The 19,244-nt window shown below is 39.0% G+C and overlaps 1 protein-coding gene across 1 annotated transcript in view; it reads left to right on the forward strand.

Moving 5' to 3' along the window:
• Positions 1-19,244, forward strand: part of epg5 (ectopic P-granules autophagy protein 5 homolog (C. elegans)) — a 127,041-nt gene that overhangs the window by 105,046 nt on the left and 2,751 nt on the right. Inside the window, exons 38-43 of the mRNA XM_073064336.1 lie at positions 1,464-1,667; positions 2,416-2,560; positions 4,323-4,565; positions 12,180-12,399; positions 14,599-14,814; positions 16,106-16,220. Of these exons, the coding sequence (XP_072920437.1) occupies positions 1,464-1,667; positions 2,416-2,560; positions 4,323-4,565; positions 12,180-12,399; positions 14,599-14,814; positions 16,106-16,220 (1,143 nt within the window). The remainder of the gene's footprint in view (positions 1-1,463; positions 1,668-2,415; positions 2,561-4,322; positions 4,566-12,179; positions 12,400-14,598; positions 14,815-16,105; positions 16,221-19,244) is intronic.

Below are 19,244 nucleotides of genomic sequence, written 5' to 3' on the forward strand. Positions count from 1 at the left end.
TGAAATTTTCTATTATTTCTCTTCTTGGATCCTCTCTTCCTTTATCATTAAATAAATTAACTGACAGCTTGATGGTTAAATACACTTTGAGGATTTGGCTATACAGTTTAGAAAACATTTCGGTTTATTGAGATTTTCCCTTTCTAGTCCTTTTTTTACTAATTTTTTTAAACCATCTACGACCAATCTGTTTTTTTAAGAGGATGGGATAAATTAGGCATTAAACGATTTCGGGATCTGTTTATTAGAGGGACTCTTGCTTCTTTTGAGCAGCTCTCAGTGAAATATAACCTATCAAATACCCACTTTTTTCAATATTTACAGATTAGAGATTTTTGAAGATCTAAACTACATATATTTCTTACCAACCCAGATAAGAACATAATAGATGTAATTTTTAATTTGAAACTTTTTGTTAATGGCTCAATATCTTATATTTATGGTCTGTTGTTGGGATTGAGAATGGCTCCTTTAGACAAAATTTAAAAAGATTGGGAAAAGGATTTACAGACTTCATTATCTGATGAGACCTGGAGGGCTATTTTCAAAATGGTTAATTCTTCATCATTATGTGCTTGTCATTCCCTCCTACAATTTAAAATGGTACATAGGGCTCATATGTCTAAAGACAAGCTCTCTCGTTTTTTTGTTTGTAGATATATCTCCTTATTGTGACAGATGTAATAATGGAGAGGCTTTATTAATTCATATGTTTTGGTCATGTTTGATCCTTGAAAAATATTGTAAAAATGTATTCTAAACTTTTTCTGTACTTTTTAAAGTTTATTTTTAAGCCCAATCCTTTGACTGCCTTATTTGGTATTGTTGAGGAAAGAGCTATAATTTTGGAGCCTTCTCATTTGTGGGTACTGGCTTTTATTTCTCTTATGGCTAGGAGGGTGATCTTGCTTAAATGGAAGGAGGTTGCCCCCTCCACACATGCTCAATGGTTATGCAATGTTATGTCATGTTTAAATTTAGAGAATATTCGTTGTTTGATTTCTGATTCTAACCAAGATTTTCAAACGCTATGGGGACCCTTTCTGAACTATTTAAAAAATCTTTGAATTGTTATTGTTATTAAAATATAGATCTGGGCTATTATTATAAAACACTATATGGTAAAGTGTTTTGTCTTGTTTTTTTTTTCCCCCAACCAGCTTTGTCTTGGTAGTGGGTGTAGATTTTTTTAAATAATATAATTAACCATGTTATTATTGTATTTAATTCAATTTATTTTATTTGATTGATCATGAATATGGGACACCGTGATTGTATCAGTGTGATTTATATATGGTGCAATTTGTGCTATCTTATTTTGATTTATACTAAGTATCCTTATGAATTCTGTATTTGTGTATATGAAATTTAATTTAAAAAATTGGAAAGAAAATAATTATTTTTACTCATACTGTTAATATGCAATGTTTCACTAACTCAGCTGGTAATGCTCATTTCTGCAGGAGTCTCCATTATATAATCTCCTTGAACAAACGAGTGCACTACCTTGGCATTTTGTGGACATTGCATCTTACCAAAATGTCCTCAGCTATTTTAGTAGCCACTATTCTCCTTCTACCATCATTTTAAAAGATCCTTCAGCTCAACCAATCCTGAAGCTTTTAAGAGTAGTCACAGGTTTCGGTGACACCTTGGGCATACACAGTGTGAGTAGACATAACAAGAAATTGTCTGGGATAAATTAGGTTGAATTTATGTTTAGTTTCTTAGTTTGTGTCTTCCAGTACATATACACAACTTCTGTCTCTCCAGAGTTTTTACTGATTGACCAAATGTGTTCTGATGCTTGCAATATCAATTTATTAGTATGGTCATGTTGTCAAAGTTGCTCTTAAATCAGAAAGAGCCTGAACCCCTTTGTACATTATGAGCAAAGCAAATTAGTGCCTATGTTGAAAACAAAAAGCAATTACAAATTATTTAATTATTTCTGCTGAATTGGCCAATACAGTTGTTAATGATTTTATTTTCCTGAATCCATTCTTACGCATTGAACAAATGCAAAAGCATGTTTTGCCAATTAATACAGTTATTAAAACAGTTAATACAGTTGCTCCAGTTATATCATAAGTTACAACCATATTTGTATTCAAATATCAGAAGCACAGTTGAGTTTTAATTTAATCTCATACGGGTGAATAACATTCACAAGCTTTTTTTGTTTCTTTACACTGGTTGTCTTTTGTATATTGATTGTTTGTCAGTGCTTGTGTCTAGTTTTTCATTGATTCTGTGGTATTTTTTTGTTCTACTATGAATACCTGCAAGAAAGTGAATCCTTGCATAGTATATGGTGACATGCACTATACATATTTCGATCATAAATTTACTTTGAACCTTAGAAAATAAAATATGAATGCTTTACCACTAATAGAATATTTTTAATTTTTTTAGGATGCTACACCTAAATGCAAAGCGTATATCCACCACATTGTCCAGTGCATCATCACTCTGGATCAGAGTACTCAGATAGTTCATGGTCAACTAGAACATGAGATGATAATGTTATTGGATGACATTGTTCTTTTTAATCCTCCTGGTTAGTGCATTCTGAAAAAGATCTTGTGTTTTAGCTTGTTGTGATAATCGAAATCTGATGTCTGCCTTGCTGCAAGTCAGTGGCTCAATATTCAAATATAGTTTTCTTTCCATCGTGTTTTGCATAATACCATTTAAATAGAAGCATTGACCATCTAGTTGTGGAAAATGTGGAAGCAATAGGACATCTACACTAACTTTGCATCTTGATGTGAATAAAACAAGACAGAAGTGTGAACTGTTACGAAGACAAAAGACCCAGACAAACCTGCTGAGCTCTCCGGACTTCACATCCCTTATGAAAGAATTTTATGAATTCTGCTGGTCTTCCTCATTCAGGACATTGAATATAGAAGTGGGGAGCTGATATTATGATTGTACAAGATTTTGGTGAAGCCACGGTTGGAGTTCAGATTTGATCACACTGTTATAGGAATGATGTGATGAAACTGGAAAGACTGCAAAAAGATTCACAAGGATGTTGCCAGGACACGAGGGATTATGTTATAAGGAGAGGTTAGACAGAATGGGCCTTTACTCCTTGAGGAGTGATCTCCTGGAGGTATATAATGTCATAAGGAGCAGAGATAGTGTGACCAGTCTCTTTTTTGGGGTTGGGAAATCGAAAACTAGAGGACATAGTTTTAAGGTTTGAGGTGAAAGGCTTAGTAATCTGAGGGGCAACATTTTTATACAGCAGGTGATAGATGTCAGAGGAAATTGTTGAGTGATATACATTAGTAGATGACAAAGTGTTTAGAGGGATATGGGCCAAGTGCAGGAAAAAGGGATTAGTTTGAATATACATCATGATTGACATGGATAGATATAGGCTAAAGGGCATTGTTCAATGCTGTATGGCCCTCTGACTCCTCCCACTCCCAGTGAGGCTATGGGGGGGAAAAGAACATTGCCAAAAATGGTTAAGCAAACTACGTGAAATGATAGTAACCTTATAGTTGATGATGTACTTTGATAACTTCAGAAGTCATTCACATTCAATTTCCTGAAGTGTTTCCTTTGTAGTTATAATGAAATTTAATATAAATCATGCAAATATTCAGAGGCTAATTTTGAATAGAAAAGATATTGATACCTAAGTAAACTGATCAGCTCCTTGGGTATACAGGAGACTGTAGATACTGTAGTCTAGAACAACAAACCATCTGCAACTCACAAAATTGGAATTCAGCAGGTCGGGCAGCATCTATGGAGAGGAATAAACAGTCGACGTTTTGGGCCAAGACCCTTCTTTGGGACTGGAAAGGCAGGGAGAAGACATCAGAATAAAAAGGTGGAGAGAGGGGAAGGAGGATAGTCGGAAGGTGATAGGTAAAGCCAGGCGGGTAGGAAAGGTAAAGGGCAGGAGAGGAAGAAATCTGATAGGAGAGTGAACCATAGGAGAAAGAGAAGGAGGAGGGGATCTAGGAGGAGGTGATAGGCAGATGCAAAGAGGTAAAGGAACAGAGTGGGGAATAGAAGGAAGGAAGGGAATTGTTTTTTTTTACTGAAAGGAGAAATTGATATTCATACCATTAGGTTGGAGGCTATGCAGATGGAATATAAGGTGTTACACCTCCGGCCTGAGGGTAGTCTCATCGTGACACAAGAGGAGGCCATTGACCAACATGTCAGAACGGAAATGGGAATTGGAATTAAAGTGTTTGGCCACCAAACAATTAGATACCAATAATTTCCTGCTGTACATGTATTTAAACAGGTAATTCATCAGTGAATTTATTTCTTCCATATTCTTTCCACAGAAGTGGACATTCAACTGCGGCACATGGCAGTCACCAGTCTTTTTATGGAAGTATTGATGATGCTGAATAATATTAGTGTCACATCGGCAGATTTACTGCGTATAAGTTTGCGGTCTTGGATCGATTCTAAGGTGCATTACAACCTGGCATTACCACTCCTGACTGCGGCATGTCAAAGTCTGGCATCTGTCAAGCACATGGCAGAAATGACCGAAGCCAGCATTATGGCATACTTTAAGGATGGTAAGCAGCATGTTCGTGTTTGAAGAACTATTTAGATTTTCTTCATGTTTTATTTAGTGGGACACTCCTGTTAATATTTTATGATGCTTTTTTTTAATGAGACCTCCTCTTGCCCTTCCAGACTCCAGCAATTACAAGCCCAGCATGTCTAACATTTCCTCACCTGTCTATTCATAGCATTAGTCTGATAAAACTGTAAACAACTTCCAGACATTAATGTTGTTCTGTACCTGAAGAGGCCAATAATGTTCACAGCACTTCTGTTATATTCTTACGATAGCATACACATCACTGAAGTATAAAATCTCTTGACAGAGTATACGATCAATGAGGTTTAGTAAAATTGAAGTTGGTGAGAAATAAGTAAATTTTGCAGATTACAAACAATGCAGCACTACTGGGATGGTTGCTGATCTGTTTCCTAAGCACCTGCATATAGCACCAGGATTCCTCAGGGCATTGACCTAGGCCGAACTACCTTTAACTGCTTGAGACCTTCTGTCTTTTCCAAGCTCAAGTGAGTGCTGATAACTGTAGTGTTCTATCCCACTTCTAGCAGCTCACACAATGAAGCAGCCCATGCACTAAGACCACGCATCAAGTGGCAGGTGTTATCTACTTCCTAAAAGAGAATCTACCTACTCCTCCAAAGATGATACCTCTCTGACTACCTCTCCAGGCTTCAGTCAGGGAAAGAAAAGAAAAGCTCAAAGTTAATTTTTTCCCTTCCCTTCTCTATATCTGCTCAGTAGAGATGTCAGGCAGGATGGTTGAATGCTCCTACTTCGGGATGTGGGAAGGCAGGGAGACCTCCGTTGTCCCTGATGACTACAACTGCAAGAAATGCATCTAGATGCAACTTCTAACAATCAGCATTAAGGATTTGGAGCTGGAACTGGATGAACTCAGGATGATTCAGGAGGCTGAAGGGGTGATAGGACATATAGAGAGGTAGTTAAACCCAAGGTACAGGACACAGGAAGACTAGATGACTGTCAGGAAGGGGAAAGGGGTTAAGGAGCCAGTGCAGAGTACCCCTGTGACCATCCCCATCAATGACAGGTATATCACTTTGGATACTGTCGAGGGGATGACCTAACAGTGGTCGGGTGTCTAGTACTGAGTCTTCCTCTGTGACTCAGACGAGAAGGGGGAAGAAGAGGCATGCTGTGATGATAGGGGATTTGTTAGTTAGGGGAACGGACAGGAGGTTCTGTAGGCGAGAACGAGATTCCCAGATGGTACTGAGTTGCAGGGTGATGGGAAACAGAATGGCAGATATTTAGTGGAGAGGTTGTGGAGGCAGATGTTGGTAAGACCTCAGATTAAGTTGGGAATCAAAACCTTAAGCATGGTGCGACTAGTGTCCTGAGCTGCCTATATTTCAATGCAAAAAATATCATCGGAAAGGCAGACAATAGTGTTGAAGATGAGGTAGCTGGTTTACAAACAGAGGCAATGTGTAGTGATGAGAAGCAGGAGACAGGGCAAAATTGCAGTCAACAGAATGAGTTGCAACCGAAAACATGGACAAAATTGAAAAAGGTGAATACAGGACTGAAAGTGTTATGTTTGTACGTGCGCAGTATATGGAATAAGGTATCTGGACTTGTGGCACAGGTGCAGATTGACAGGTATGATGTTCCAGGCATCAATGAATCGTGGCTGAAAGAAGATTATAGCTGGGAGTTTAATGTCCAAGGATACACATTATATCGAAAGGACAGGCTGGAAAACAGAGGGGATTAAAAACTGAAAAAAATTATTAGAAAGTGATGATATGGGGTCAGAAGGTGTTAAATCATTGTGGATAGAGCTAAGGAACTGCAAGGGTGAAAAAAAAACCCTGATGGGAGTTTTATACCCAAATAGTAGTAAAAATGTGACCTACAAATTACAGCAGGAGATAGAAAACGCATGCCAAAAGGGTAATGTTATGAGGGACTTCAATATGCAAGTAGGTTTGGAAAATCAGGTTGGTGCTGTATTCCAGGAGGGGGAATTTCTAGTGTATCTACAAGATGGCTTTTTAGAGCAGCTTGTAGTTGAGCCAACTTAGAGGATCAGCTATTCTGGACTGGGTGTTGTGCACTGAACTGGACTTGATCAGAGAGCTTAAGGTAAAAGAAACATTTAGGGACGTGATCATAATATGATCGAACTCACCCTGAAATTTGAGAAGGAGAAGCTAAAGTCAGATCTATCAATATTACAGTGGAGTAAAGGGAATTACCGAGGCATGAGAGAAGAGTTGGCCAGAATTGATTAGGAAAGAACACTGGCAGAGATGACAGCAGAGCAGCAATGGCTGGAATTTCTGAAAGCAATTCGGAAGCCACAGGATTTTTACATCCCAAAGAGGAGGAAGTATTCTAAATGAAAGATGAGACAACCGTAGCTAACAAGATAAGTCAAAGCCAACATAAAAACCAAAGAGTGGACATATAATGGAGCGAAAATTAGTGGGAAGTTAGAGGATTGGGATGCTTTTAAAAACCAACAGAAGGCAATGAAAAAGTCATTAAGAAGGTAAAGACAGAATGTAAAAGTAAGCTAGCCAATAGTATTAAAGATGATACCAAAATTTTCTTCAGATACATAAAGTGTAAAAGAGAGCTGAGAGTGGATATCGGACCACTGGAAAACAATGCTGGAGAGGTAGTAATGGGGGACACGAAATGAAAGACAAACTGAATAAACTAATTAAAAAGGCTCTCAAATAATTGGACTAAGTACTGTAGCAATTCTATATTTCTGCTATTGATCTTTTATTGGTTTTAAATATACCTGTAACAGCTTCCCCATGATTTTAGTTTGCATTATCACAAGTTAAAGCATACAAGTTTATTTTTTAATATGCTGTGCAATTTTCATAAGTGTTGAGATGCATATTTTGAAGCTCTTTTTGCATGCCAGTAAGTTACGTGCTTGAGAATTTGAGACATGACACATTCTGTCCAAGCATTTAAGTACTCTGGTTTAAAAATGTTTCGGGTTCATTTGTAGGAAGTGGGTATCACATGCATACTTGTTTCTTACTGCAATTATACAATTATGCAATGTAGTAGTATCTGGTCTTAGTGATGCTGTACCTGGAATATTGTGTACCAGTCTGATCTTCACTGAAGAAAGACGTACTTCAATGATTCTGGAATGGGTGAATTGTTTGAGAGACTGTGCCTATGCTCTTGGGTTCTGAAGAGTGATAAGTAATCTTGTTGAAACATACCAAATTTTTATGGCACTTAGTTTAAATGCAGGAATAATATAAGACCATAAGCCATAGGAGCAAAATTAGGCCATTTGGTCCATTGAGTCTGCTCCACCATTCAAATATGGCTGATCCTTTTTTCCCCTCCTCAGCCCCATTCCCCATAATCTTTGATGCCATGTCCAATAAAGAACCTATCAAGCTCTGCCTCAAACATATCCAACGACCTGGCCTCCACAACTGCCTGTAGTAACAAATTCCACAAATTTACCACCCTCTGGCTAAAGAAATTTCTCCACATCTCTGTCTTAACACCCCTCTATCCTGAGGCTGTGCCCTTTTGTCCTAGACTACCCCACCATGAGAAACATCCTTTCTACATCTACTCTGTCTAGCCCTTTCCACATTCAAAAGGTTCAGTGAGATCCCCCCCCCCCCGCCATCCCATCCTTCTAAGTTCCAGTGAGTACAGATCCGGAGCCATCAAATGTTCCTCATATGATAACCCTTTCATTCCCGGAATCATCCTGCTGATCCCCCTCTGAGCCCTCTCCAATGCCAGCACATCTCTTCTGAGACGTGGAGCCCAAACTGTTCACAATACTCAAGATGAGGCCTCACCAGTGCCTTATAAAGCCTCAGCATTACATCCCTGCTCACATATTCTATACCTCTTGAAATGAATGATAACATTGCATTTGCCTTCCTCACCACTGACTCAACCTGCAAGTTAACCTTTAGGGTGTTCTGCACAAGAACTCCCAAGCCATGCTCTTGAGTTCTGAAGAATGAAAGGTAATCTTAACAGTTTAAATGCAGGAGTTATATCTCCCTCAACATAGATATTTTGTATCAAGGAAGTTTTGTAATCTTTAGTCTGACTGACCCAAGAGCTCCAGAGGCAAAGTTGAGTATGTTGAAGAATGGAAAATAGTGTCCTCCTCATTGTTGTAATGGGAGCCAAGGAAATGTGGATGAACTGGATAAGTATTTTGCATCATTCTTCATGCTAGTAGTATGGTGGACATTCCAAGTGTCAGGGGACATAAAGTGTGTGAAATTACCATTACTAGAGAGAAGATTCTTGGGAAACTGAAAGGTCTGAAGGTAGGTACGTTATCTGGACCAGATGGCGTATAACCCAGGATTCTGAAAGATATGGCGGAAGAAATTGTGGAGGCATTAGTCATGACCTTTCAAGAATCACTAGGTTTTGCAATGGTTCTAGGAGTCTGAAAAACTGCAAATGTCACTCCATTCTTCAAGAAGGGAGAGAGGTAGAAGAAAGGAAACTATAGGCTAATTAGGCTGATCTCAGTAGTTGGAAGATATTGGAGTCAATCATTAAGGATGAGGTCTCAGGGTAGTTGGAGGCACATGATAAAATAGGCTGTAGACTGCGTAGTTTCCCCAAAGGAAAATCTTGCCTGACAAAACTGTTTTAATTATTTGAAGAAATAACAAAATGAGCAGGATAGACAAAAGAGAATCAGTGATGTTGTGTACTTGGATTTTCAGAAAGCCTTTGACAAGGTACCATGCATAAGGCTGCTTAACAGGCCATGAGCCCATTGTATTACAGGGAAGGTTCAAGCATGGATAAAGCAGTGACTGATTGGCAGGACCAAAGAGCTGGAATAAAAGGAGCCTCTTCTGGTTGGCTGCCAGTGACTAGTGGTGTTTCACTAGCTGTGGTTGGGACCAGTTCTTTTTAAAGTGCATGTCAATGCTTTGTATGATGGAATTGATGGCTTTGATGCAGACAATATGAAGATAGGTGTAGGGGCAGGTAGTTTGATATAGTAGAGAGGCTACAGAAGAGTTTAGATTAGGAGGGCAAAGAAATTGCAGATGGAATTTGTATGGTCATGCACTTTGGTAGGAGAAATGAAAGGATTGACAATTGTCTAAATGGAGAGAAAATAGAAAAAAGTAAGGCACAATGGGGTTTAGGGGTTCCTTGTACAGGATTCTCTAAAGGTTAATTTTCAGGTTGAGTCTATGGTGAGGAAGGAAAATGCAGTGTTAGCACTCATTTCAAGAGGACAAGAATATGAAAGCAAATAATGTTGAGACTTTATAAAGCACCGGTGAGGACTCATTTGGAGTATTGTGAGCAGTTTTGGGCCCCCTATCTTTGAAAGGCTGTGCTGAACTGGAGAGGGTTCAAAAGAAGTCACAAAAATGATTCCAGAATTGAATGGTTTATCACCTGAAGAATATTTGATGCTCTAGGCCTAGAATTCAGAAGAATGAGAGGTGACCTCATTGAAATCTATCGATTGGTTCAAGGCCTTGATAGAGTGAATGTGGAGACGATGTTTCCAATAGTGTGAGTCTGAGACCAGAGGACACAGCCTCAGAATACAGAGTTGTCCTTATAGAACTGAGATGAGGAATTTCTTTAGCCAGAGAGTGGTGAATCTGTGGAATTCTTTGCCAAAGGCAGCTGTGGAGGACGTCTTGATGTATATTTAAAGAAGAGGTTGATAGATTTTTGATTGTTTCAGGGTATGAAGAGATAAGGGGAGAAAAACATAGAACACCTACAGCACAATACAGGCCCTTCGGCCCACAAAGCTGTGCCGAACATGTCCTTACCTTGGAAATTACCTAGGGCTACCCATAGCCCTCTATTTTTCTGAGCTCCATGTACCTGTCCAGGAGTCCCTTAAAAGACCCTATTGTATCCGCCTCCACCACCGTCACTGGCAGCCCATTCCACACACTCACCTCTCTCTGCATAAAAAAACTTACCCCTGACATCTCCTCTGTACCTACTTCCAAGCACCTTAAAACTGTGCCCTCTCGTGCTAGCCATTTCAGCCCTGGGAAAAAGCCTCTGACTATCCACACGATCAGTACCTCTCATCATCTTATACACCTCTAGAAGGCAGGAAATTGGGGCTGAAAAGAATATTGGATCAGCCATGTTGGAATGGTGAAGCAGATTTGATGGGCTAAATGCTCCTATATCTCAGTCTTATGGTCTTATTGTCTAATGATCAACGGCATTACCATTGATAGTATCAACGTCCTGATGGTCACCAGTGATTAAACTGTACTAGCCACTTAATTATATGTCTGCAAGAGAAGCCAGAAGCTGAGTATTGTGTGTTGAGGGACATGCTTCCCAAATCCCCCAAACCTTTCCACAAAGGCATAATTCAAGAATGTCATGGACTACTTTTCACTTACTGGATGACTGAAACTCCATTATCTCTTAAAGAAGCTTGACATCATTAGGACAAAGCAGCCGGCTTGATGTCGTGGCTGCTAATTCAAAGCAGCATGTTTAATTAGCACCCAATCCTACACTCCTGGGACATTATCACATCTAAATATACCATTTACAAAATGCATTGTAGCAACTTGTTGAGAATTCCTTGACAGCCCATTCCAACAATTGAAAGGTTAAAAGCAGTAGTCCTGATGAGTCTCGACCTGAAACGCCAACTATTTACTCTTTTCCATAGATGCTGCCTGGCCTGTGGAGTTCCTCCAGCAGTTTGTGTGTGTTGCTTTGAAAACACCTTCACCTGCAATTTTCTCTTAGTTACACACTACACATCACATATTCCTGTCACTTCCTCATTGCTAGATCTGAATCCTAGAATTGTTTACTCTAAGGGAATTACTTACACATGGGAGCAAATAATTAGACCATTCAGTGCATCGAATCTCAGTGTCATTTAAACCATGGCTGATTGTTTTTACTTCTCGTATCCATTTTCCTGCCTTCTCCCCATGAGCTTGGACACCCTGTCTAATCAAGAACTTAACAACCTCCATTTTAAGTACTGTATACCAAATGACTTGGCTTCCTCAGTCATCTGTGACAACAAATTCCACAGATTCACCACCCTCTGGCTAAAGAAATTCCTCCTCATCTCTGCTCTAAAGGTCTCCTTTTGCCCTAAGGCTGTGTCCCCTGATCCTATATTCACCCACCACTGGAAATATCCTCTCCTCATCCATTCTATTAGGGCCTTTCAGTCTTTGGTAGATTTCAATGAGATCCAACCCCCCCCCCCCCCCCCCCATGCTTCTAAACTCCAGTGAGTATAAGGCAGAACCATCAAATGCTCCTCACACTTTAAACCTTTCATCCCCGGGCCCAAAACTGCTCACAATATGTGGTTTGACTAATACCTTATAAAGCCTCAGCAATACCTCTTGCTTTTATGCTCTAGTCAGCAAATTGCTTTAAAGCATGGAAAATTTGTATTGAATGTTTTGAAATAGTTGGCAACTTTAAATTTGAAACTTCTGTGCAATAATTGTATCCAATTTATTTTTCATTCATAGGCAGCCTGTTGATTTGTGATATAACTTCTGGCTTGTTTTTTTAAAATCTATTTATCTGATTTTAATAACTATGTTTATGTCATGCTTTTATCTAGGTGCACAGCACGATCAGTATTTTGGATGGGGACCAATTTTAGTATCTCTTCAAGTGCCAGAATTAACCGCAGAAGAATTTCTGAAAGAATGTTTGGACTTGGGAAGCTACTTGACTCTTTATGTGTACATTCTTCAGCATCTGAACATGGAACAGACTCTATCCAATGAAAGGAAAATGCTAGTTCTACTTAACAAATGGATAGACCAAGTCTTTCCAAGGTAATATTTACTCACAATATCTTGGGCAAGGTACATATATTAAGTGGACCTAGTAGAATGTTGCTACATCTTTTGAACAGTGTTGGAACACCAGACTGATACCATGGAGAGACTAAATGTTGGTTTCAAAGACTCACCTGTTTGGGGAGGAAAACATTGGCATTGGTATATTGTATAACTATCAGTGAGCTCACTCAGTCTGAAAGTGTCACAGGATCTTTTATGAATTCTATTTGTGTTATTAGTGCCAAAACAAACAAAATGTTGGGGTTTTACAGGGGTTGACCAAAGGATGTGATGTTGTTAACATGGGAGTAACAGTTAATATATGATAAACACAACTGCAAACTAACACTTCAAATGCCCCAACACCACCATGCACCCTCCTCTCCCACATCTCCCTCTCAAACATCTGTGCCTTCCACAACTAATCTTGGTTACCTTGGATCACCTGGAGTATTAATGCTAGATACTCATCGGTATCTCCTTAGGTCATTTGCAACCATTCATTGGCTTCATCTAGTCTGCAGTTTGACTAGAATTATCCAGCTTCTATCTGTTCAGCCCACACTAGAACTGTGTGTGAATCTATAGATTTCTCCACATGGAGTATGTTTTGATTATGGCTGATTAATCTGAAGACTATACCTGTCAATCATCTACTTGCATAGTGAAGTGTCTGTCAGTTTGAAGCTTCAGCCTCACTTAAACTCAGTGAATGAGCTTCACAAGGCCAAACAGGTGTTCTGAGCCAGAGCTGTTACTAGCATGGTAGATTGCTAGCAGATGGGATAAGATCAACATAGTGGAAGTGGATGTACAGAAAAAAGCAGAGAGCAGATTATTTTAGCAAATGTTGGAGGAACTCAGCAGGTGGGATATCATGAACAGTTGATGTTTTGGGCCAAGTTCTTTAATTAGGGCTCAGTCCGAAACGTCAACTGTTTATCTCCTTCCATAGATGCTGTCTGGTTTGCTGAGTTCCTCCATCATTTTGTGTATGTTGCTTAAGATTAGGTAGATAAGGTTAGATTAGACAAGATAAGGTAGACAACTTTCACTGCACAACTGGACACTTCTTCTTCTGTGGCTGTCCATTGATTTTTGATGATGACTGAGGCCTGGGCAGGATTGTATGGAAGACCTGCAGCTGCCCATGCTGCAAGTCTCCCCTCTCCACGCCACCAATGTTGTCCAAGGGAAGGGCATTAGACCCATATAACTTGGCACCGGTGTTGTCGCAGAGCAATGTGTTGTTAAGTGTCTTGCTCAAGGACACAACACGCTGCCTCAGCTGAGGCTCGAAGCAGCAACCTTCAGATCACTAGACCGACACCTTAACCACTCGGCCATGCGCCACTCCATCATTTTGTGTATGTTGCTTAAGATTTCTGGCAGAATCTTAATGGGTAGAGAACTTTCACTGCCCAACCGGACATTAGGACACTATTTACATCATTAGATTCTAATTTCTAAATTAACAAGTCTATTCCACCCCCACCCATATCAAACAATCACTTTGGACACTTGACAGTAGACTTTTGATAACAGCACCAGACACATTAGTGCTGACAAGATGGTGATGCCATTACCACCAAACAAGAGCAGTCAAAGTCAACTGCAATGCAGGATTCCTTCCTCGAATGGAAGATAAATAAGGATGACTCATCTGTTCTCATTCACAGTTGTTGAAAGTATGGTATATTTGAGAGAGATTCTCATACCTCCTAGAATTTGACAACTGTGTATTTTGTCAGCAAAATGTCATGACTTCATGCAAACTCCTTGCCCATTTTAATGCTCCCAGTGTTCATGCCTCATGCCTATCCTAACTGCCAAATAGGAATGACATTCAAAGGACTAATGCCTCTGTACAAAATCACAAAACAGGGTTAAAATGAGAAAAATGAGTTCTTTATTTTCAAACTTGTAGCATGTGATTTAGAGTTAATAGCTTATGAAGGAAGTAGTTTCTAACATTTGTGTAATTTCTTTCCTATAATGGGGTGATTTCACAAAATACCAAAAGCACTAGTCAAACTAGAACACACAAATTTTTCTGAAATGTGGTCATTTTAAAGAATTGAAACACGCACAATTTTACATTTAAAAATGAACCATTTAATTCATTAGGAATTGGCTATTTATTTGCATGTGAAGTTTTCAATCTCTATTAACTATTGAATATTGTTTCCACAGCAATACAAATGATGAGGTTAAACTGTTCCTATGGTGGCATAAATTATTGCAATTGGCATTGATCCAGCTTGAGCAGAATGATTTAACTGGATTGGATTTTTTTGTGAGGATATTAAATGCATTACAAGTAAAACTGAGTCAACTGGCAGAGGAGAGGCTCTCTTCTGGAATTCTGGGAGCAATAGGTCTTGGAAGGAAATCTCCACTCTCAAACAGGTGGGATATTTTGTATGAAGTCTAACAAAAAAGTACTACATAGATTTTCCGTGACTTATAAATTAGCATGTTCTTCAGACTTAAAAATTAAATACCGACTGTATGAATTTTTCCAGTGTTCACAAAAGTATTCTTCCATGTTTGTGTAAATACCATGAATATTTATGCAAAATGTTTATTTTTATTAAAGTGAATCTATTCAAGCCATTTTATAATCACTGGTAAGCTACTATAAAATTGTGTAGCTTCTAAGTTTCATCACCCTAAGCCGTTTTATCTTTCTGATAACTTTCATCAAGAAACAATAGCTTATCACAAATTTCATGTTTAAAACTATTTTTGTATCAGGTTTCCAACATCCATAGTACTTTTTGGATGTTATTAATCTATTTGCACCTAGTATACTTAAAACGATCAGGATTAAAAATATATGACTATGAATTATGTAAAATAGTTGCAAAGGTTTTTATGTTGTATTGCAGCCACATGATATTTATTCTCAGACTGTTGGTATTGGTGGTATTTTACACCTATTGCTATTTACCCGTGAGCAACTTGTTAGGTCATATCAATGTTGACCATCATTTTGTAGCTCTGGAGTTGTACGTATGCCTTAGTAGGTGAGAATAGATTTCCTACTCTAAAGAATATCAGTGGATCATAATGTTGCAGTTTACTTCACTCAAGTAGTATCATGTTCACAGTTACTGATACTTAGGTTTTGCTTCCAGATGTATTTATTTAATTACTTGGTTAGAGTTCACTGGTGCCATGGTAGGATCTGAATTCCTCAGTAAAATTATTCCAAGCCTTAGGTGCTATTCTCATAACTAAACCCCTTGCTTCCATACTCTCTGAATCTCAGCATTCAAATGAGTGTTCTCAGCCTTCAAACAACTCCAGCTCCTCTTTCAGATTTCTAGTATTTCCTCCACCCCACACCATAAAGAATTATAAGATAGTACAATAATTATTTGGAGTCCCCTTTTCATGTTTATAGTTAACATACATTTAATAATTAGAGGGAAAAAAAACTCAGATGCTGGCAACTAGAGGTAAAAACAGAAGATGACTGAGGCTCTTATTACATTTGTAGATCAAGTAGCATCCATGGGAAGAGAAAATCAATCTTTCAAGTCAGGGACTGTTCATTTGACCTCCTAATGCCTGCTTCTATAGAATCATTTTGAGATTTCAATTAGTTTCCATTCCTGAATAACATTTCTTTAGAACAAAAACATTTTATGCTGCTTTGATGTATCTTCACATTTCTGATTGTGCACTTCTATAGATTTCGAGTAGTAGCTCGAAGCATGTCAGCATTCCTACTAGTTCAGCTTCCTGCAGATAACTGCATTCGTCTGAAACCTGGTACAGAACTACAACTATCTCCCAAAGCACAGCAGGTACTGAAAACTTAAAGAATGTTTTTTTAAATGTGTTGACAGACTGCCTGGCTCTTATGACCTCATAACCTAACAAACAATAACATCAGTTGACAGGTGTTGGGGAAAAATGACAAGGCACAATTAGTTGGAATTTATACTACAATCTATGGGGTATAACTGAGACGGATATATCCCCATTCAGCTCTTTTAAAAACTGAACTAGTGTTGCCTTCATCAACCTGAACCATAGCTCTCTGTGCAGGACCTCGTTAGCTCATTGAAGGACAACAATGATGATATGATATCTCCTGCCTGATATATATTTTGGTGCATCTGTAGAATTCAATACCTAAAACTTAAGGGATGCAGAATTTGGTTGACACATTTGAACATCAGCTCAAAACCTAATTACTTAACCTTGCTTTTAATCAACAGCAATTTTTTTTAATTTTTATGTGTGCACTTTATCCCATTGTAAAGCACTTTGAATTGCATCTGTATGAAAAGTGCTCTACAAATAAGTTATATTTTAAATACAAATGACCAGTTTTCAAATAAACGTACTTTTATTTGTTAGGTTTGATATCCACTCCTTATATACATATTGATGTCAACCCACCAGTGATGGATAATAAAACTAGTTTTGATTCCTTCTATAAAGATTAATTGCTAATGCCTTATTTGAGACAAACCAACAAAATCTGTTCTGTAGATAGTGTAGAAGTGAATAAAAGATGTTGATATTTTCATTCATTGATAAATTTTGCATCACTTGCATACATTTAAGTTTTTGTAATACAAAGTTTTAGGTCCAGAATCCATTTAGAAACTTTAATATTTTATGCAAATTCAAAACTTAACTTTAAATTTGAACAAATCTCCCAGAAACCCCTTGGTGCATTAGAAAGTCACACTAATTATGTTGTAAAAACAATAGAAATCAGAAAATAGTGATTAACAGGTGTTAAGTATTTAATTTGTGCCTTCACGGGTAGCTCATATAGTACTACTAAATGGTTGCCATTTTTCAATACAATTGAATGATAAAATATAATGGTATATAAACTGTTAATTTAAATCAACCTATTTATTTTATGAGGACATACTATATTCAAAATTCCTTGAGCAAAAATTTTATTTTTAGTCCCATGATGTGTGCATCTCTAAAATGTGCCTTTGAATAGATGGAGATGATTCACAAGAGCATCCGAGAAGACAGATCAAAACTTAGTTTAATATCTCATCCAAAATATCATACCTTCAATAGTATAGCACTCATCTACTGTCAGCCTAAAATATCCTATTGTTTCTGCAGAACATAAACTCAGCTTTTTGCCTCAGGCATGAATGCAACTGTTATACTACAGCCAACAATGAATATTTTTGATGGTTCTACCCAATAAAACCCACTAAGGAACACCAGGCCATTGTCTCCCACACCATCACCAACCTGGATGACTTTGGGGATTTCCCATCCACTGCCACCAACCTCATAGTTCCTGCAACCCGCACCTCCCATTTCTAACTCCTATCAAAGATCCACAAACCCACTTGTCCAGGTAGACCCATTGTTTCAGTTTGTTCCTGCACCACTGAACTTGTATTAGTATGCCTCGACACTGTTTTATCCCTCCTAGTTGTCCCATCACATGCTCAGAATCTTTTCAATGATTTCAGGATCCCTGCCCTCATCATCTTATTTTCACTTCCGTCCCCCACCAGGAAGGCCTCAAAGCTCTACATTTTTTTCTGGACATCAGACCCAACCAGTTCCTCTCCACCACCACCACTCATCAGCCTAGCAGAACTTGTCCTCACTCTAAATAATTTCTCTTTTGGCTCCTACTTCTTTGAAACAAAAGGGGTAGCCATGGGCACTCGCATAGGTCCCAGCTATGCCTGCCTGTTTGTCGGTTATGTTGAACAGTCTATGTTACAAGTCTAAATTGGTGACCACTTTTTCTACACTACATCAATGACTGCATTGGTGCTGTTTCCTGCACCTGTGCTGAACTCGTCAACTTCATCCACTTTGCCTCTGACTTCCACACTGCCCTCAAATTTGCTTGGTCCATTTCCAAAACCTCCCTCTCCTTTCTCGATCTGTCTCTATCTCCAGAGACAGCTTATCCACCCATGTCTATTATAAACCCACGGACTCTCACAGCTTCTTGGACTATACCTCGACCCATCCTGTTACTTATAAAAATGTCATCTGCTTCTCTCAATTCCACCATCTCTGCCGCATCTGTTTTCAGGGTGAGGCAATTCATTCTGGAATGGAGATGTCCTCCTTTTTCAAAGGAAGGGGCTTCCCTTCCTCCACCATCAATGCTGCCCTCAACCACATCTCTTCCATTTCATGTACATCTGCTCTTACCCCATCCTCCCGCCACGCTACCAGGGATAGGATTCCTCTTGTCCTCAGCTACTACCCCACCAGCCTCCGCGTCCAGTACATAATTCTTTGAAACTTCCACCACTTCTAGCGGGATCCCAGCGTCAAACACATCTTTCCCTCCCCCTCACTTTCTGCCTTCTGCAGGGATCATTCCCTTGTCCATTTGTCCCTTCCTATTGATCTCCCTCCTGGCACTTATCCTTGCAAGTGAAATAAGTGCTATACTTGCCCCTACACCTCCTCCCTCACTACCATTCAGGGCCCTAAACAGTTCTTCCTCCTGTATATCAGTGAGACCAGACATAGATTGGGAAACCGCTTCACCAAGCACCTACGCTCCGTCCTCCAGAAAAAGCGGGATCTCCCATTGGCAATCCATTTTAATTCCACTTCCCATTCCCATTCCGATATGACCTTCCATGGCCTCCTCCACAGTCGTGATGAGGCCACACTTAGGATGGAGGACAACACCTTGTATTCATTCGGGTAGCATCCAACCTGATAGCATGAACATCAATTTCTGAAACTTCTGGTAATGCCCCCCCCCCCCCCCCCGCAACAACAACTTTGCACTCAACGTAAGATGAAAGAGCTGATTGTGGATTTCAGGAAAGGTAAGACGAAGGAACACATACCAATCC

This window comes from Hemitrygon akajei, chromosome 13 (assembly GCF_048418815.1).
Source record: "Hemitrygon akajei chromosome 13, sHemAka1.3, whole genome shotgun sequence".
NCBI classification, from domain to species: domain Eukaryota; kingdom Metazoa; phylum Chordata; class Chondrichthyes; order Myliobatiformes; family Dasyatidae; genus Hemitrygon; species Hemitrygon akajei.